Source organism: Falco naumanni, chromosome 2 (genome assembly GCF_017639655.2).
Source record: "Falco naumanni isolate bFalNau1 chromosome 2, bFalNau1.pat, whole genome shotgun sequence".
Lineage (NCBI taxonomy): Eukaryota > Metazoa > Chordata > Aves > Falconiformes > Falconidae > Falco > Falco naumanni.
In genome coordinates, this window is record NC_054055.1 from 47,283,344 (window position 1) to 47,297,295 (window position 13,952).

The following is a 13,952-nucleotide window of genomic DNA, read 5'->3' on the forward strand; positions in this document are numbered from 1 at the left end:
ATTGTGTTCTAGGTTACCTGATGTGATAATATACAAGTATGAGTCTTCTGCTCAGAAAGGTATAGCTTATTTCAAACTAGGTGAAAAGTGGGAGCTTGCATGCTCGTGGCTTCTGGTTAAGAATCCACCAAATGGAGTGGAAATGCATCAGACTGGCAGTTTGTATAAAACAGCAGTTGCTGAGTATGGGAACTGGGAACAGACATTTGGGCCCTAGGTCATGCCTAAGGCTTAATACTGCAGCATAGTATTTGGTCTTTTTCTTCAAAAAAGGGAACTGGGAACCATGTTTGGCTGCTACCTCTGCTCAGAAAATTTGCTTTTGGACTTGTGCATGCGGGGAGAGTTGTACACACAGAAGGAAAATGAATGCTGAGACAATTACATTTTTCACAAAGCCTATGTGCTTCTCTGTTTATATAGCTTGTTCAGTAAAAAGTTTGCCTTAAAGAGGCGAGTAAAAAAAACAACCAAACCAACCCACCCAAACCACAGCAGAAAACCCAGCCTTCCAAAGCACATAACTAAGGCACAGTATCTTTTGTTGGAGGTAGCTCATCCCTCTTATTTCCATTTCATTTGTAGTCTTTTGAATAAGTTGGTGTCATAAAATATTTTTTATGAGAAAGTTGGGTCAGAGAATAGCGATTAGAATCTCTCTGCCCTTCAGCACATTGCAGATGGAAGGCAGTGTTGTTTTTCCTGGATGTAATGTGTCCAAAGACAATTTTCAGCCTTTCACTGAATTACGTTGAAATACAGTAGTTGCACATCTGTCTTGAAAAATATATATAAATCTTCCCTACTTCCACCAGCAGGTAAACATTGGCACAACTGGAATGTTAGACAAAGTGGGTCATTTCTGAATCTTACTGAGATGTACGTTTTTGTCACCAACTGCAGTATGCCAGACACCACTGCCGATTGCTTTGCTTTGCTGTGCTAGCCCAAAGTTCTAGGAACTACTGCAATTGGGATAGGCTTTCGGATTGTACCTTTAAAAGAGGCCTGTGCTGCATTTGCTGGGGCAGATCTTCAGATATATGAATTGTTGCAGCTCTATACATACCAACTGAACTGCTCTCTCTATACTAATATTACATCCTTTTATATAATTTTTCTAAAAAGGACTTTATGTGAATGAACTGGCAAACAAACTTTTTCAGGTACTTCCAGATCTCACCTGCTCTTTAAAACTAACATTATTTTTCAGTGTTCCTAGGCTTAGAGGAAAGTGGGCAATCTTTATTAATTTTCTCATGTCCTCCTGTCACTGTGTGTTGGTGTGGTAGGTTGACCTGGAGGCCATGTACCCACCCTGTCACTCCCCTCCTCACCTGGGCAGGGGAGAGAAAATGGTAATGAAAGGTTTGTGGGTTGACACAAGGACAGGGAGATCACTCAGCAATTATGTCTTGGGTGAAACAGGCTCAACTTGGGGAAAATTAATTGAATTTATTGCCAGTCAAAATCAGAGTACGATAATGAGAAATAAAACTAAATTTTAAAACACTTCCCCCCCCCCCCCCCCGTCCCCTCTTCCCAGGCTTAACTTCACTCCCAATTTATTTGTGTCTTCCCCCTGAGCAGCACAGGGGGACAGGGACCAGGGGCTGCGGTCAGTCCCTCACACGCTGTCTCTGCCGCTCCCCCCCCCCCAGCAGGAGGCTCCTCACACCCTGCTCCAGCTCCAGCCTGGGGTCCCCCCCCGGCAGACAGCCCTCCATGAACTTCTCCCACACGAGCCCTTCCCACGGGCTGCAGTCCTTCCCACCCTGCCCCAGCGTGGGTCCCTGCCCCGGGGCGCAGCCCTTCAGGCACAGGCTGCTCCAGCGTGGGTCCCCCGCGGGGTCACAAGCCCGGCCAGCAAACCTGCTCCAGCCTGGGCTCCTCTCTCCAGGGAGCCACGGGTCCTGCCAGGAGCCTGCTCCAGCGCGGGCTGCCCACTGGTCACAGCCCCCTTTGGGCGCATCCACCTGCTGCGGTGTGGGGTCCTCCGTGGGCTGCAGGTGGGGACCTGCTCCACCACTGACCTCCATGGGCTGCAGGTGGGGATCTGCTCCACCACTGACCTCCGTGGGCTGCAGGTGGGGACCTGCTCCACCACTGACCTCCGTGGGCTGCAGGTGGGGACCTGCTCCACCACTGACCTCCGTGGGCTGCAGGTGGGGATCTGCTCCACCACTGACCTCCGTGGGCTGCAGGTGGGGACCTGCTCCACCACTGACCTCCGTGGGCTGCAGGTGGGGACCTGCTCCACCACTGACCTCCGTGGGCTGCAGGTGGGGATCTGCTCCACCACTGACCTCCGTGGGCTGCAGGTGGGGATCTGCTCCACCACTGACCTCCGTGGGCTGCAGGGCACAGCCTGGCTCACCGCGGGCTTCACCACGGGCTGCAGGGGAATCTCTGCTCCAGAACCTGGAGCACGTGCTGACCCTGGTGTCTGCAGGGCTGTGCTTCTCACATAGTCTCCTCTCTCTGGCTGCCATTGCACAGGTTTCCCTCCCCCCTTGTTAAATAAATTATCATGGGGGTGCTACCACCATCACTGATGGGCTTAGCCTTGGCCAGCTCTGGGGCTGTCTTGGAGCCAGCTGGCATTGGCTCTGTCGGATGTGGGGGGAGCTTCTAGCAGCTTCTCACAAAAACACCCCTATAGCACCCTGACGACCAGAATGTTGCCGCGCAAACCCAATGCAATCCAAACGTTGACAGTTGATTTCATTAGACATTTGAAGCTGGGCTTGGTTACTTTTTATTACTTTAAAGTAGCACAAGATGAGTATTTAATTTTTTTTTCTTTACATTCCAATCCTGTACATTGGTTATTAAAACTACTATGAAAACTTAGAATTTTGCAGAGAAACTCAATTCTTGCAAAAGATGATCAAATGAAGCCATTTCTTTGCTGTGTAGTTTCTCACCAGCTAGCCAGTCTTAAGAAGAGACATGTATATGAGAAGGCATGGATTTAGTGTAGGAAACCAAAAGCAATGAAAAACGTTGGCATATATTTTTTCAGTTGTTGTAGTCTAATTATGGATGTTCAAGGGTAAGGATATACACTAAATTCTGATGGAGACCCGTGTTTACTGGCTCTTGAAAGGAGTCCCCTTGTGCAGTGTATGCTTGAGGAGTTTCTCTCTGTTACCATTGCAGCTGGGAAAGAAGAGGTGCTTTGCGTCTCTTGACCAAGAAATGAAGGGACAGAAACAGCAAACAAGCCCCAAGAGCATTTTGTGAGCTGTGTGTGGTAGTGCAGGGAAATAGTTTTGGGCAATTACAGTTTCAATGTGACTGAAAATGTGCATTAGGCATGTGAAATGTGACTGTGCTGATGGCAAAGATGCTACCGCTAGTGGGGATTGATGAAGGAGCTACAGCTGTGGTTAGGAAACCATATGTGCTGGAACAAGCTATTGAGATGACCACGCTGATGGCTGTGAGAGACTGGAACTAGGATAGTGCTGCTTGAAAAGTCAAGAAGGTCACTGTACAGTAATATTTACCAAGATGGGAATAGGTGTGTGCCTCGGGCTAGTTTCCAGTTTTACAAGTACAACTCGATACTTATACTTAAAGTTACCAAAGCTGAAAACATTGCTGTCTTGGGTTTAGAACTTGTAATCTTGTAACTAGTAACAGGACTATGTTTTCATAAAAGTAAGTTTTTAGGACTTGTAGTCGCAAAGGATAGCTTTGAAGCGCTAGGTTTAAATAAACCCTGGAAGATGTTACAGGCCTTTTCTTTGGAGCACAGAAGCTGAATGCCTCACCCTAAACTAGAGCTAAGGATTGTACGTACTTCTAAGGTCATGTGTTTGGGAGCTCCTGAGGTCCTTGAAAGACGGTATCTACTCAGGCTTTGCTTTGGAAACTTAGCTACCTGAGCTGTTCCTGAGCAGGGGCACCACAATGTTGGTTGCAGTTAAGTATCTAGCACCTCTCTAATACCTGAGACTGCTTCAGGTTCTTCCAGGGGCTCTGGGTTTCCCGTGAACTGGAGTAAATCTCTTCAGGCTGGCGAGTAGTAGGAGCCCAAGTGTCCTGCTTCTTGAGCAAGTGTCCCAACAACGGCACTATTCAGTAAGTACTGGGAGCTACTTTCATCTCTTCTTCCTCTGGCTGTGTTTTCAAGCACATTAAGACACTATTTCCAGGTGTACATCTGACTGTAGGAGTAGATTTCAGACTGGATCACTGTTTTATAGGGACCAGAAGCGAAGGTTAAAATACCTGTTGTTGGGAGGAAGGTATTAGATATATTAGATATGCTTCACTGAGGTGATGGCTCTTAGCTGGTTTAGATGTTCTTATCTATGGTAAGGAGAGGGTTTTGAATTCCCTTCTAGCACTCTTGAGTTTCTCCAGTGATTAACAGAATGCTTCTGTTTCCCATGTAGGACTGTGCACTTTACTCCTGAGAGAGATACTTCACTTTTAAGCATGGCTGCTGTGCAGCCGTGCATATGCATCAGGGAAGTGGTTTGGGTTTCCTGCTCGAAAGAAAGTATGCAGCAGGAAAGTGCTGTGTGTTCAAAACTTGCTAGATTGACAGTATTGTAAATATTCCTACCCTGTTGGCTCAGAAGAGGGGTTTTGTTCAGGCTGTGTAATTATACCCATATTCAGATGTCTGCATATATGCAATTTAATTTATTTTACCTTGAGCTTAAAAAGCATCTTTTACTCTTGCCCAATGAAACTTAAGCTAATTGAGTGCATAAGCAAGCTAGATAATGCCTTCTATAATTTAGTAAGTTTATTCAGTCGTACAGCTCAATTATTTCTTTATTTTTTTCTGTCTTTATAGCAAAGAAATATTTTTTGTTTTGCTTACAGTGAATGTAAGTCCCTATTCTGGCAAACTGAATTTGTTGAGTTTCAGAATACAGTTACAAGAATGGAAGGTGTTTAAAATGTGCATGTACTTCTTTTGGTGCCTTGGACACCCTGATATCCTTAGCTAATATAATGTCCTAGGTATATCTCGTTCATCGAGGACCTGTACTTGACCTGTCCCTGTTTACGTCAGTGTGACCCCACAAAATTAAAACAACCTAATGGAAACCTATGCAGGTTTTTACCTCGTGTCCCAGCTTATGAATGTTCCCATTAGTTTGAATAGTAAATTTCATCTTCACTTTCAAAAACATGATTATATACATTTAGAAATTGTGTACCTTATGTAGATTAAATGAGAAATTGCTTTTAGTAAAGGAATTGCTTTGGATATGGTACATGCAGTGGTTTTACAGGGTATGCCATTCCTTTTGAGCCATGCAGTTCTGTAGATGTTTACTTGTTCAGGCTTTCATGTAAATTTTCCATCAGTTCTTATCAAATGCTAATTATTCACAGTGTGGTGAATATTTGTGTTTATGTAGTTGCTCATATTTTTCTATGTGAGTTACTATTCTCATCTATTTTAGCATTTTGATGTCTCTAGGAAAGTTCTGAAAAGTGAGCTCTTAATTTTTAAACCTTCAGTTGTGCTAGTAAATATTTTTAATTTATGAACAGGCGCACTTGTTGCTGATTTTATTTTTTAAAGCAAAAGTTTGATTGCTTACGTAATCATTTTGACAAGTCCTTCTTTAAAATACAGAGTAGGCATTGTGTAATGCAGTTTCTTGGCAGTCTAGTTACTAAGACTTGATCAAATACAAGGAAATCATACTCTAAAGGTTGGGCATTTGCAATCTAACTGTAGGCTTTGATGACTGGGACAATTTGTGCTTATTTTATTACAGAATTTTATTACAGAATATTAGTTCCAACAGTTTTGTGCTTCAAGAAGTCAAATGATTAATGTGTTTAACTCTTTGCTGTCAGTAAATGAAATGGAGGTTTTGGCTTCTTTTCTCTTAATGGGTCTTTAGGTGCCCCTGTGTTCCTTTCCATGGTTGATACCTTTTCTTCCTTCAGTGCATCTTCCATGTAAGGTACTCAGAGCAGGATTATTCAGGCTTCTATTCAACTGCAAAGGTTAGAAACTTCCTTTGTTTTTAAATAGTACCTGAGTTTCTTATTTTATCTGTGGGCAACCGGAGTTGGGGTGCTAAGAAGCTACAAATACTGTAAAATTCAAAACTTAATAGCTGGGCTTTTAAGCTTAGAATAAAGATCTTAACAACATTGTCTCATCCATGCATACCATAGTGGTGTTTTATCATGCTAACCAAAGTAGTCTCAGAATCAGTGTGGAACAAAATAACTATCCTAAAATGTCTATCCATTGCACAATTTTGAGATTTTACAGATTTTACATTAATTTATGTATTTGCCTAGATGTCTGTAGCACTTGCTTCCTGCATACCTTTTCATGGGTTTGGCATTAGCACAAGATTTCAGTAAGTCTAATTTTGCTGTGTTTGATTGATAGTGTGGAAGTACTCAATATGTACGTAGATATTTCCGTTTGAAATTTAATGAAAACAGTTTTCTATATTTGATCCTAAGCAATGGAGTTAATCACATGCCTAAAAATTGTCAGTCCTTTGCTGATGCTTAAACACTATGAAGTTTTATTTTAGGCACAGTGGCAAAAGTTCTGCAGTTGAGGATATTTTACAGTGTATATCTAGAGATTTAATACATAGATTAGTGTGGATAGAGTTTCTTGACTTCTTCATCCATCTTTCCTTGTGAATACATTGTTTGAAAAAGGAGTCTGAAATCTGGTTTGCCATAAATACTAATTATATTCTTCATGTGGGTTCTTGCTTTCATAGTCGTGATAACTGTTGCTTTGTGCACAGTGGGCCAGCTCACAGCGGTTATTGTGGAGGGTAATGAATGAGGTTTATTTGTGCTGTACGTTTGACCACATCTGGGAGTGAGAACACGATGGCAGCTAATTGGCCTGGCAAATGATCAGGCTGCTGCAAAACAGGATCTTGTGTTAGGCAGAAAAATACAATCGCAAGGACCTGTCATCCCTTGCTCCTTACTAATGGTTTCTGGTGGACATGAAAAACATTAGTTGTGAATATGATATTGGGATCTACTCTTATCACATGCGTTTCTTTCAATGAATGCCTCAAATCGGTTTGCAGTTATTGTTCCTTGTGAGTTAGTCTCATCCCCAGCAATTTGTGTTAATTACTAATGTATAGAGTTTTGTCCATCTGCATTTGCTCTTCTTTTGTCCTGGAGGACTTGCATGCTTGACTCCTGAACTGCTCACATTAGTGAATGTTATGGACAAATAGCCGTGCCGAGGAGCCTGTGTCGTGTTGCTTGGTATTGAGCAGTTCCCTAGAAGCCGTGCTGATGCTGCTCCTAATTAAGATCTCAGACCTGTAAGGGTTTTTAAGCTTGGAGGAACTAGAATCATCAAAAAATGAGGGAATGGCAATAATTATTTGGTGAAGGGACAGCAAAGATCACAATTTGAATTTTTTCTTATTAATGCATAGCTTTGCTCCCTCCCGCAGAGGCTGAGCCTTGCAGATACTTCCCCTCCCTGGCAGACTGCTTTGTGCCAGTGCTGGAACCAGGTGGTTGCCTTTGCTTCAAACTTAGCAGCACTAGTGGGAAGAGTAGAAAAGGCTGCTTATTCCTTACAAACCCAGGAGTGCTTTTGAATGGGTTAAAGCAAAAGGAATAGGGAGGAAATAGCATTTTTTTGCACTGGCGACAAACTGATTACTCCAAAATGTTGCAAGGATGTGATTGACAACCTGCCAACAAGATACCATTCCCTGCTGTTCCTTACATCCACTTGTTACTGATATTATCAAGACAGAATAAAAGTTCGTATGTCCTGCTAAATCACTGTGGTGACAGTAAGGTTTTGAAACAGAGAGGGCCTGAAAATTGTTTCACTATCTATCTGCGAATGTTTAAAATGACTGGATCAATAGGTCCAGATAACATGGCAGGTTTGTTGTATTAGCTAGCCGTGTGATGGAGAATAGCTTTTGAGGGCTTTTAGGCCCTTCTAGTTTTGAAAACCAGTTTGCGGCATCTGGCACCATGCAGTAACGCCTGCTAAGCATTGAGGTTATGCCACTGACTGCTAAGCTATGTATAAGTATGTTCCTAGCTCCCTCCCTTCCTTGTGTCACTGTACATAACATTTGTCAGCACAGAATAGATTCTATCACAAATAAAGATGTGATACTATCGTTTGTTCTTCATCTGTACAAACTTTGCTTGTATCTGAATGGGTTCTCTGAAAATTACATTTTTAAAATTTTGCCTTTTCTTTCTACTTAAAACAACTTTAATATTTATTTATTTTCTGAAGAGTGTATCAATATTTTATATTTTACCTTTTGAATGCATGTTAAAAAATAGGCAAAGAACAGTTGTACTCATATTTTACTGGATGAACTAAGAAAATGTAAATTAAATAAGCCTTTAGTTTTTTGGCCTATTCTGAGCTCTCAGTGATGTTACTGAGTAGACAAGATGCCTTACAAGCTCGTTGTAAGCAATATGTAAGAAAATAAGTGCCCTGTTCTATTATTCGGTTGATCCTCCAGAAACAGTGAAAAAAAGTTCATGTTTATGTAATCAGGAACTTGATGCTGTAAAAAGCGAAGGGGAAATATGGTAGCTTAAAAGCTTGCTGTGGGATTACAGTTGTTTTTAACTTGATGGTTAAGCATTATTTACTGTTGTCTCTGAATTCTTATAGCTGATAATTTAACTGCTAATTCAGTTGTGTGATGATTAATTGCCATGAACCTTAAAAAGCACTACAAATTTTTCATCTGTTTTTCTCTTAACAGTAGTTTTGTTTACTTCCTGATACTTTGTTTGTTGGCGCCGTATGTAATGAAAATATACCAAAATGGTGTATACACAGAAGATGGTAAACAAGACATACTTGCTAAAAAAGTTTTTGGAGCACACTTCTACATGTGGAAGGCTGTGGTGATCCTCTTGTTTGCTGTTGGACTTTGACCTTTATTTTCCTTTTGCAATAAGTAAAAAATGTATAATGAACAGACTAAGATGAGATGATTTTTTGCTCTAACAGCACTATTCTATTAATAACTGTAAATCTTTTTTTCCCCCTCTTCCCTTGCATCTGTAACAGCTAGCCGATGGCGGAACCTCTTCTCTACACCTGTCTCCTTGGCTTTTCCCTATAGTCCTGTTGCGAGACTCACCCCATATACCAATGGCTTTAATAGTCCCAGCTTCTCTAAAACCTCCAGTAAAGCAATACTAACACCTGAACGGACAGGTAATGCATATCATTTTATTGATTTACAGTGCTTGCAAAATTGCTTAATTTAATCTAATCTTGCTGGCATTTAACAGCGGTACACTGTTTGGATGATTGTATATAAACTCTCATCTCAGAGGGAGAACTTTGTAAAAAATGACCTAAAACGTGGCATTTAGCTAGCTGAGTAGGTTTTCTTCTGTGTTACAGTGCATGTTACAGGAAAGTGGTACTTGTAAACAAAGCCTATTTCTCAATAGTGATTTACCTGAGAGTATAGTTGTGACTGTGTCAGTTTAAACAGTCTCCAGCTTTGTTTGCCCTTTATTGCTCATTTCTGCCCCAGTGTGTCCCTTCCTTGTGTCTACAGAAACATTTGTACAGCTGTGTAATGAAGTTACAGGGAGAATTTCTCTATAATAGCAATAGCCAACAGAATTGTGGCTGTTTTCAAACTGGTATTGTTGCTACTATCAAAGATTTATTTTATGTTTGCTACTGATTTTCGGGGGACACAGGAGTTTTAGGAAAAATACGGACTTTCTAGGGGCTGTAAATTGCAGAGAGTTGCATTTTTCCTTTTTCACTACAAGTATTGGGGATCAGTTTGTCTCTATGACTTCTCTTAAGCTGCAGTGGTAGCAGAGAAAATAATCTTCTGGGGAAGAGGCATTAACATTTTATTGCTGATGAGAGCAGGCCTGGTCTGAGGTCGTTAACATCAGTGTCACACTGATCCGTGCACTGTTTTCTGTGTGTCATGTCATGTGCACATGACAGAAAGCCGTTTTAAGGCGTATGGGCACTGTGGGTGACATACAGCTCCAGACTGAACACCTGGCGTAGGTGTCTACGTGTGATTGAGATGTCTGATCCCCCCTATTCATTGGGATTTAGTTTAGTTCCTAAATGAAAGCATCTCATGCTATTGTAGATACCCTCAGGTATCTTGTCTGGCTTCGCACTGCTGCTTGAAAAGGGCACAGCTGCTACTACCTCTGCAAAACCTTGAGGAACATTGTAACTTCCAAATTTGAAAAAGCAAACACATTTATTCCTTAGGATCCTTCCAGAGCAAAGTAATCCCATGTGTGTCCTTTTCTGTTGGAGATATTATTAGAGAACAGCTGAATTTCAGATTAATTTTAGGGGGCTGCTTTCAGCGGTGCTAGAGGATGCAAACACATCTGTGATACAAGCACAGCTGATGAGCTGTAGTCACAGTGGTTCTCACCCTGCAGGCTGTGGGCCTCTGGTGGTCCAGAGGATATTAGAAAGTGATTTACTGTTTTATTTGAAAAATTTTTCTTTAAAGTTGGGCAACAGCAAGCTCATGCAACTATTTGCAACTTAGTTTATATTTTACTATCATGCAGGGAAAAGGTAGAATCCAGAACCCTCTCCAAAAGGTAGCTCTGTGAAGGAGACATTTCTTTCTCTGTTGTTGCATAATGTTCAGTCTTAATTGTTATTGATTTCTCTGACGATTATAAACGATTTAAAAAACACAGTAAAATTTAGGTAAATGGCTCTGACACAGAGTCTGAATACTGAGCTGAAGTTGGTGACACATACATGTTTGCTTTCTAGGACAGGATAAAGAGAACCACAGTCTCGTCAGAAGGATTCAAATGCAGATGTATTTAGGCTATGCTAACTAATCCGAGCCGTGTGGGTAAATTATTTGTTGTCTGGGCAATGTGATACTATATTCAGAGCTATACTCTATTCAATATAGAAATAGAGAAATAGAGAAATTCATGATTATTACTACATTTACTACTTTTCACAAGTATCAAAGCCCTTTGTTAGTTGTTAGTGGATTGCACTACACGTCTGAAGGTTTTTCTCTGTTATACAGAAAATATTGTAAACTACGTAAACTACTGTAATATAAAGAGCAGAGAGTTGTGAATGGAAGATGGCCAGATGTATTCACAGACTAAAGGTTATGGTTTTTTATATAGGTTACATTTCTAGGAGTTCCCCTTTGAGCCCACAGTCATCAATAGACAGTGAACTGAGCACCTCGGAGCTGGAAGATGATTCCATCTCCATGGGATACAAGCTGCAGGATCTCACTGATGTTCAGATCATGGCTCGTCTACAGGAGGAAAGTAGGTGGCTTTTTTTCATTTTTCAAAATAGTCTGAGGAAGATTTTCTCTAACAGTCAAAACTGCTCCTGTCTGGTCTCAGTTAGGTAGATCTTTCTTAAATGCTGTTGCTTCTTGAGTGGCAGATGGAAAAACACTTCAGCTGCTCAGAGGTGTGCACGTCATTGGGTTCAGATTCAACTTGATGCTTATATTTTTCTGAATCCCAACTGGTAGCTCCATACCCATTGAGTACATTTAGATTTAGAAGATTTACAATGTCTTACCCCATTAATTAAAATAATTTTATTTCTGGGGAGGGAAGATGCTAAAGCATTTTTCTTATGTATATGTAATGTAAAGAAACATTTTCTTACGTTTTATGAGAAAGGTAAAAGCAAGCAGCTCTTGTAGGTTTCTTTGCCCCTACTTTGACTTTCTTAATTGTCAGATTAATTTTAAAATTAATTCCCCTTTAGATCCTGAATTGGGGCGTTTAACATTTTGGTTTGAGACAAGTGATTATGTACAAATCTGAGCTCAAAACCTTGTTTGACATAGATTATAGTTTGGCTTGTTAGTAATCTTTGGAAAATGCCTTTATTTATAAATAAAGGGCATTTGACTTAGAAATCACTCAGACAGTAAGTGCAGTATCTTTCTCACTTCCTATTAGTGCCAAGTGAGGCGTAAAGGAGGAAATGATGAGATGAAAAACGAGAAGTTCAGAGATGGTGACTGCAGGAAAATACCAAGTAATAAATGACAAAATAAAATGAAATAAAAATGTGAGGAAAAAATTAGAGCTGCGATATCGTTGCAGCAACTGGACTGAGCAGGCCAGAGTGATCACTTGTCAGCAGTTGAACTTGCGGAGCATCTGGTAGCACTCATTACATTCAGCAGAGAAATTAGCAGGTGTGAGACTTTCCAAGACAACTGAATTCTCAGCTGGAAAATGTGTATAGTCACAGCTCGGCAAATTTTGATATTATGTGAAAGTTATAATAATTATTAAAAAAAAATATGACTATCAAAGATACAAGGGATTGCATTACTGAGCTGTGCTCATCTCCTTCAGAGTGAGGTTTAAAAATGACTTCAAGTACTTAGCTCTTTAAGGAATCAGGTCATTAGTAAACTGAAAGGAAAAACACAGTTTTTCTTCTAATCTATGTCAGGTGTAATGGTTTTATCTCATCCTTACAGTAGCAGCTGGTGCAGAATGTTTGAGCACATGATAGTTGTTGTCCACTTAATCCTGTGGAAAGTGTTAGTGTTATACGTGCATGCAGGCACGCTCTCTTCACGGCCACGAATAAAATCCCACTCGAGGGCTGGAGGGAAGCATAAGAAGTTTCCATTATGAAGCAAAGACATCTGTCAAAGCTGAGGGCTTTTTGTAAATCTAGAAAAGTTGTTGTCTGCAGCTGCTGGCAGAGTTACTCAGCTCCTGGAAATGAGATGTACATCTCCTTTTTCCCTGGCTGCTGTGTGGCTGGGAAAAGGAGGGATGTATGCAGGATGTGGATGTTTCCCTCTCACTTGACCTGGAGCAAACATGCTCTTTTGGGGAAGCGCTGATAGTGGGATGGTTTTCAAAACCTGGCATTCTGAAAAGGGGGTGGTCAGATGTGTACCTGTCTAAAAGACAGCTGTGTTACCAATAAACCTTATCAATGAGACCAGGTGCTAGCAGGAACTAATTCTGGTTCAGGGAGGTCGGAGAGCCAGAATATTTACATGGGTTCTAAGTTTAGGAATGTCATTGTCAGCATTTTCATTGCATGAGTATAGGAGTTTAATAACAACAACTTGGAAAACTAATAGTGTTAATTCCTCTAATTAAGAGTGTTTAAAAGTTAAAAGCTTAATACTCATGTGATCTTTCTGTTGGCAGAAAAATAGGTGCCTCCTGAAGGCAATTCATCTTATGTTCAGAGAGGCATCTAAGACATCTCACAGGTACTGCATTTTGGAGATGCCTGTACTCTTTTTTTATATTTTTTATTAAAAAGGGATCTCGAGGGAAATAATTCAGGCTTAAGTGCCTGAAAGGTAGACATGGAAAGTTGGATAAGATGAATCCTACCTCAAATCTTCAGCCTGGTGATACTGTAAATCCAATTCTTGCTGTAAAATTATGTCTGCTTACCTACTTAGTTTTCAAAATTGAAGTGCATGTTCAGAGTTAATTACAGCAGAAACCAAATCATCCTTCTCTTGGAATTTACAGGCCTTAGGCAAGATTATGCTTCAACTTCAGCATCTGTGTCAAGGCACAGTTCAAGCGTCTCTCTGCATGTGGGAAAGAAAGGGACGTGCGGTGACCAGGAATATGATCGCTATAGTCTTGAGGATGAGGAAGAGTTTGACCACCTTCCACCTCCGCAGCCACGGCTGACTCGCTGCTCCCCCTTCCAGAGAGGAATTCCTCATTCACAGACTTTCTCCAGCATCCGGGACTGCAGGAGGAGCCCTACCTCCCCACACTTCCCTTCAAATACCTATCAGCAGCCCTACTACTCTCCTCAAGCCCAAACTCCAGAGCAGCAACCAAGTAGGATTAATGGAGGTGGGTTGCATACTTTTCTGAGAAGTTGTCTTTTTTTCGCTGCAAAGTGCAGTGCCATTTTAAAGATCAAGTTGTGTCAACAGAGTGAAGTGTGT

The 13,952-nt window shown here is 41.2% G+C and overlaps 1 protein-coding gene across 3 annotated transcripts in view; it reads left to right on the plus strand.

The window, feature by feature from the left end:
• Nucleotides 1-13,952, plus strand: part of SLAIN1 (SLAIN motif family member 1) — a 59,053-nt gene that overhangs the window by 27,302 nt on the left and 17,799 nt on the right. For 2 of the 3 annotated variants that reach the window (XM_040584323.1, XM_040584325.1), the window contains 3 exons: nt 9,056-9,205; nt 11,155-11,304; nt 13,519-13,857. In XM_040584323.1, coding sequence (XP_040440257.1) covers nt 9,056-9,205; nt 11,155-11,304; nt 13,519-13,857 — 639 coding nt within the window. The remainder of the gene's footprint in view (nt 1-9,055; nt 9,206-11,154; nt 11,305-13,518; nt 13,858-13,952) is intronic. The other variant, XM_040584324.1, reaches the window with a different exon arrangement.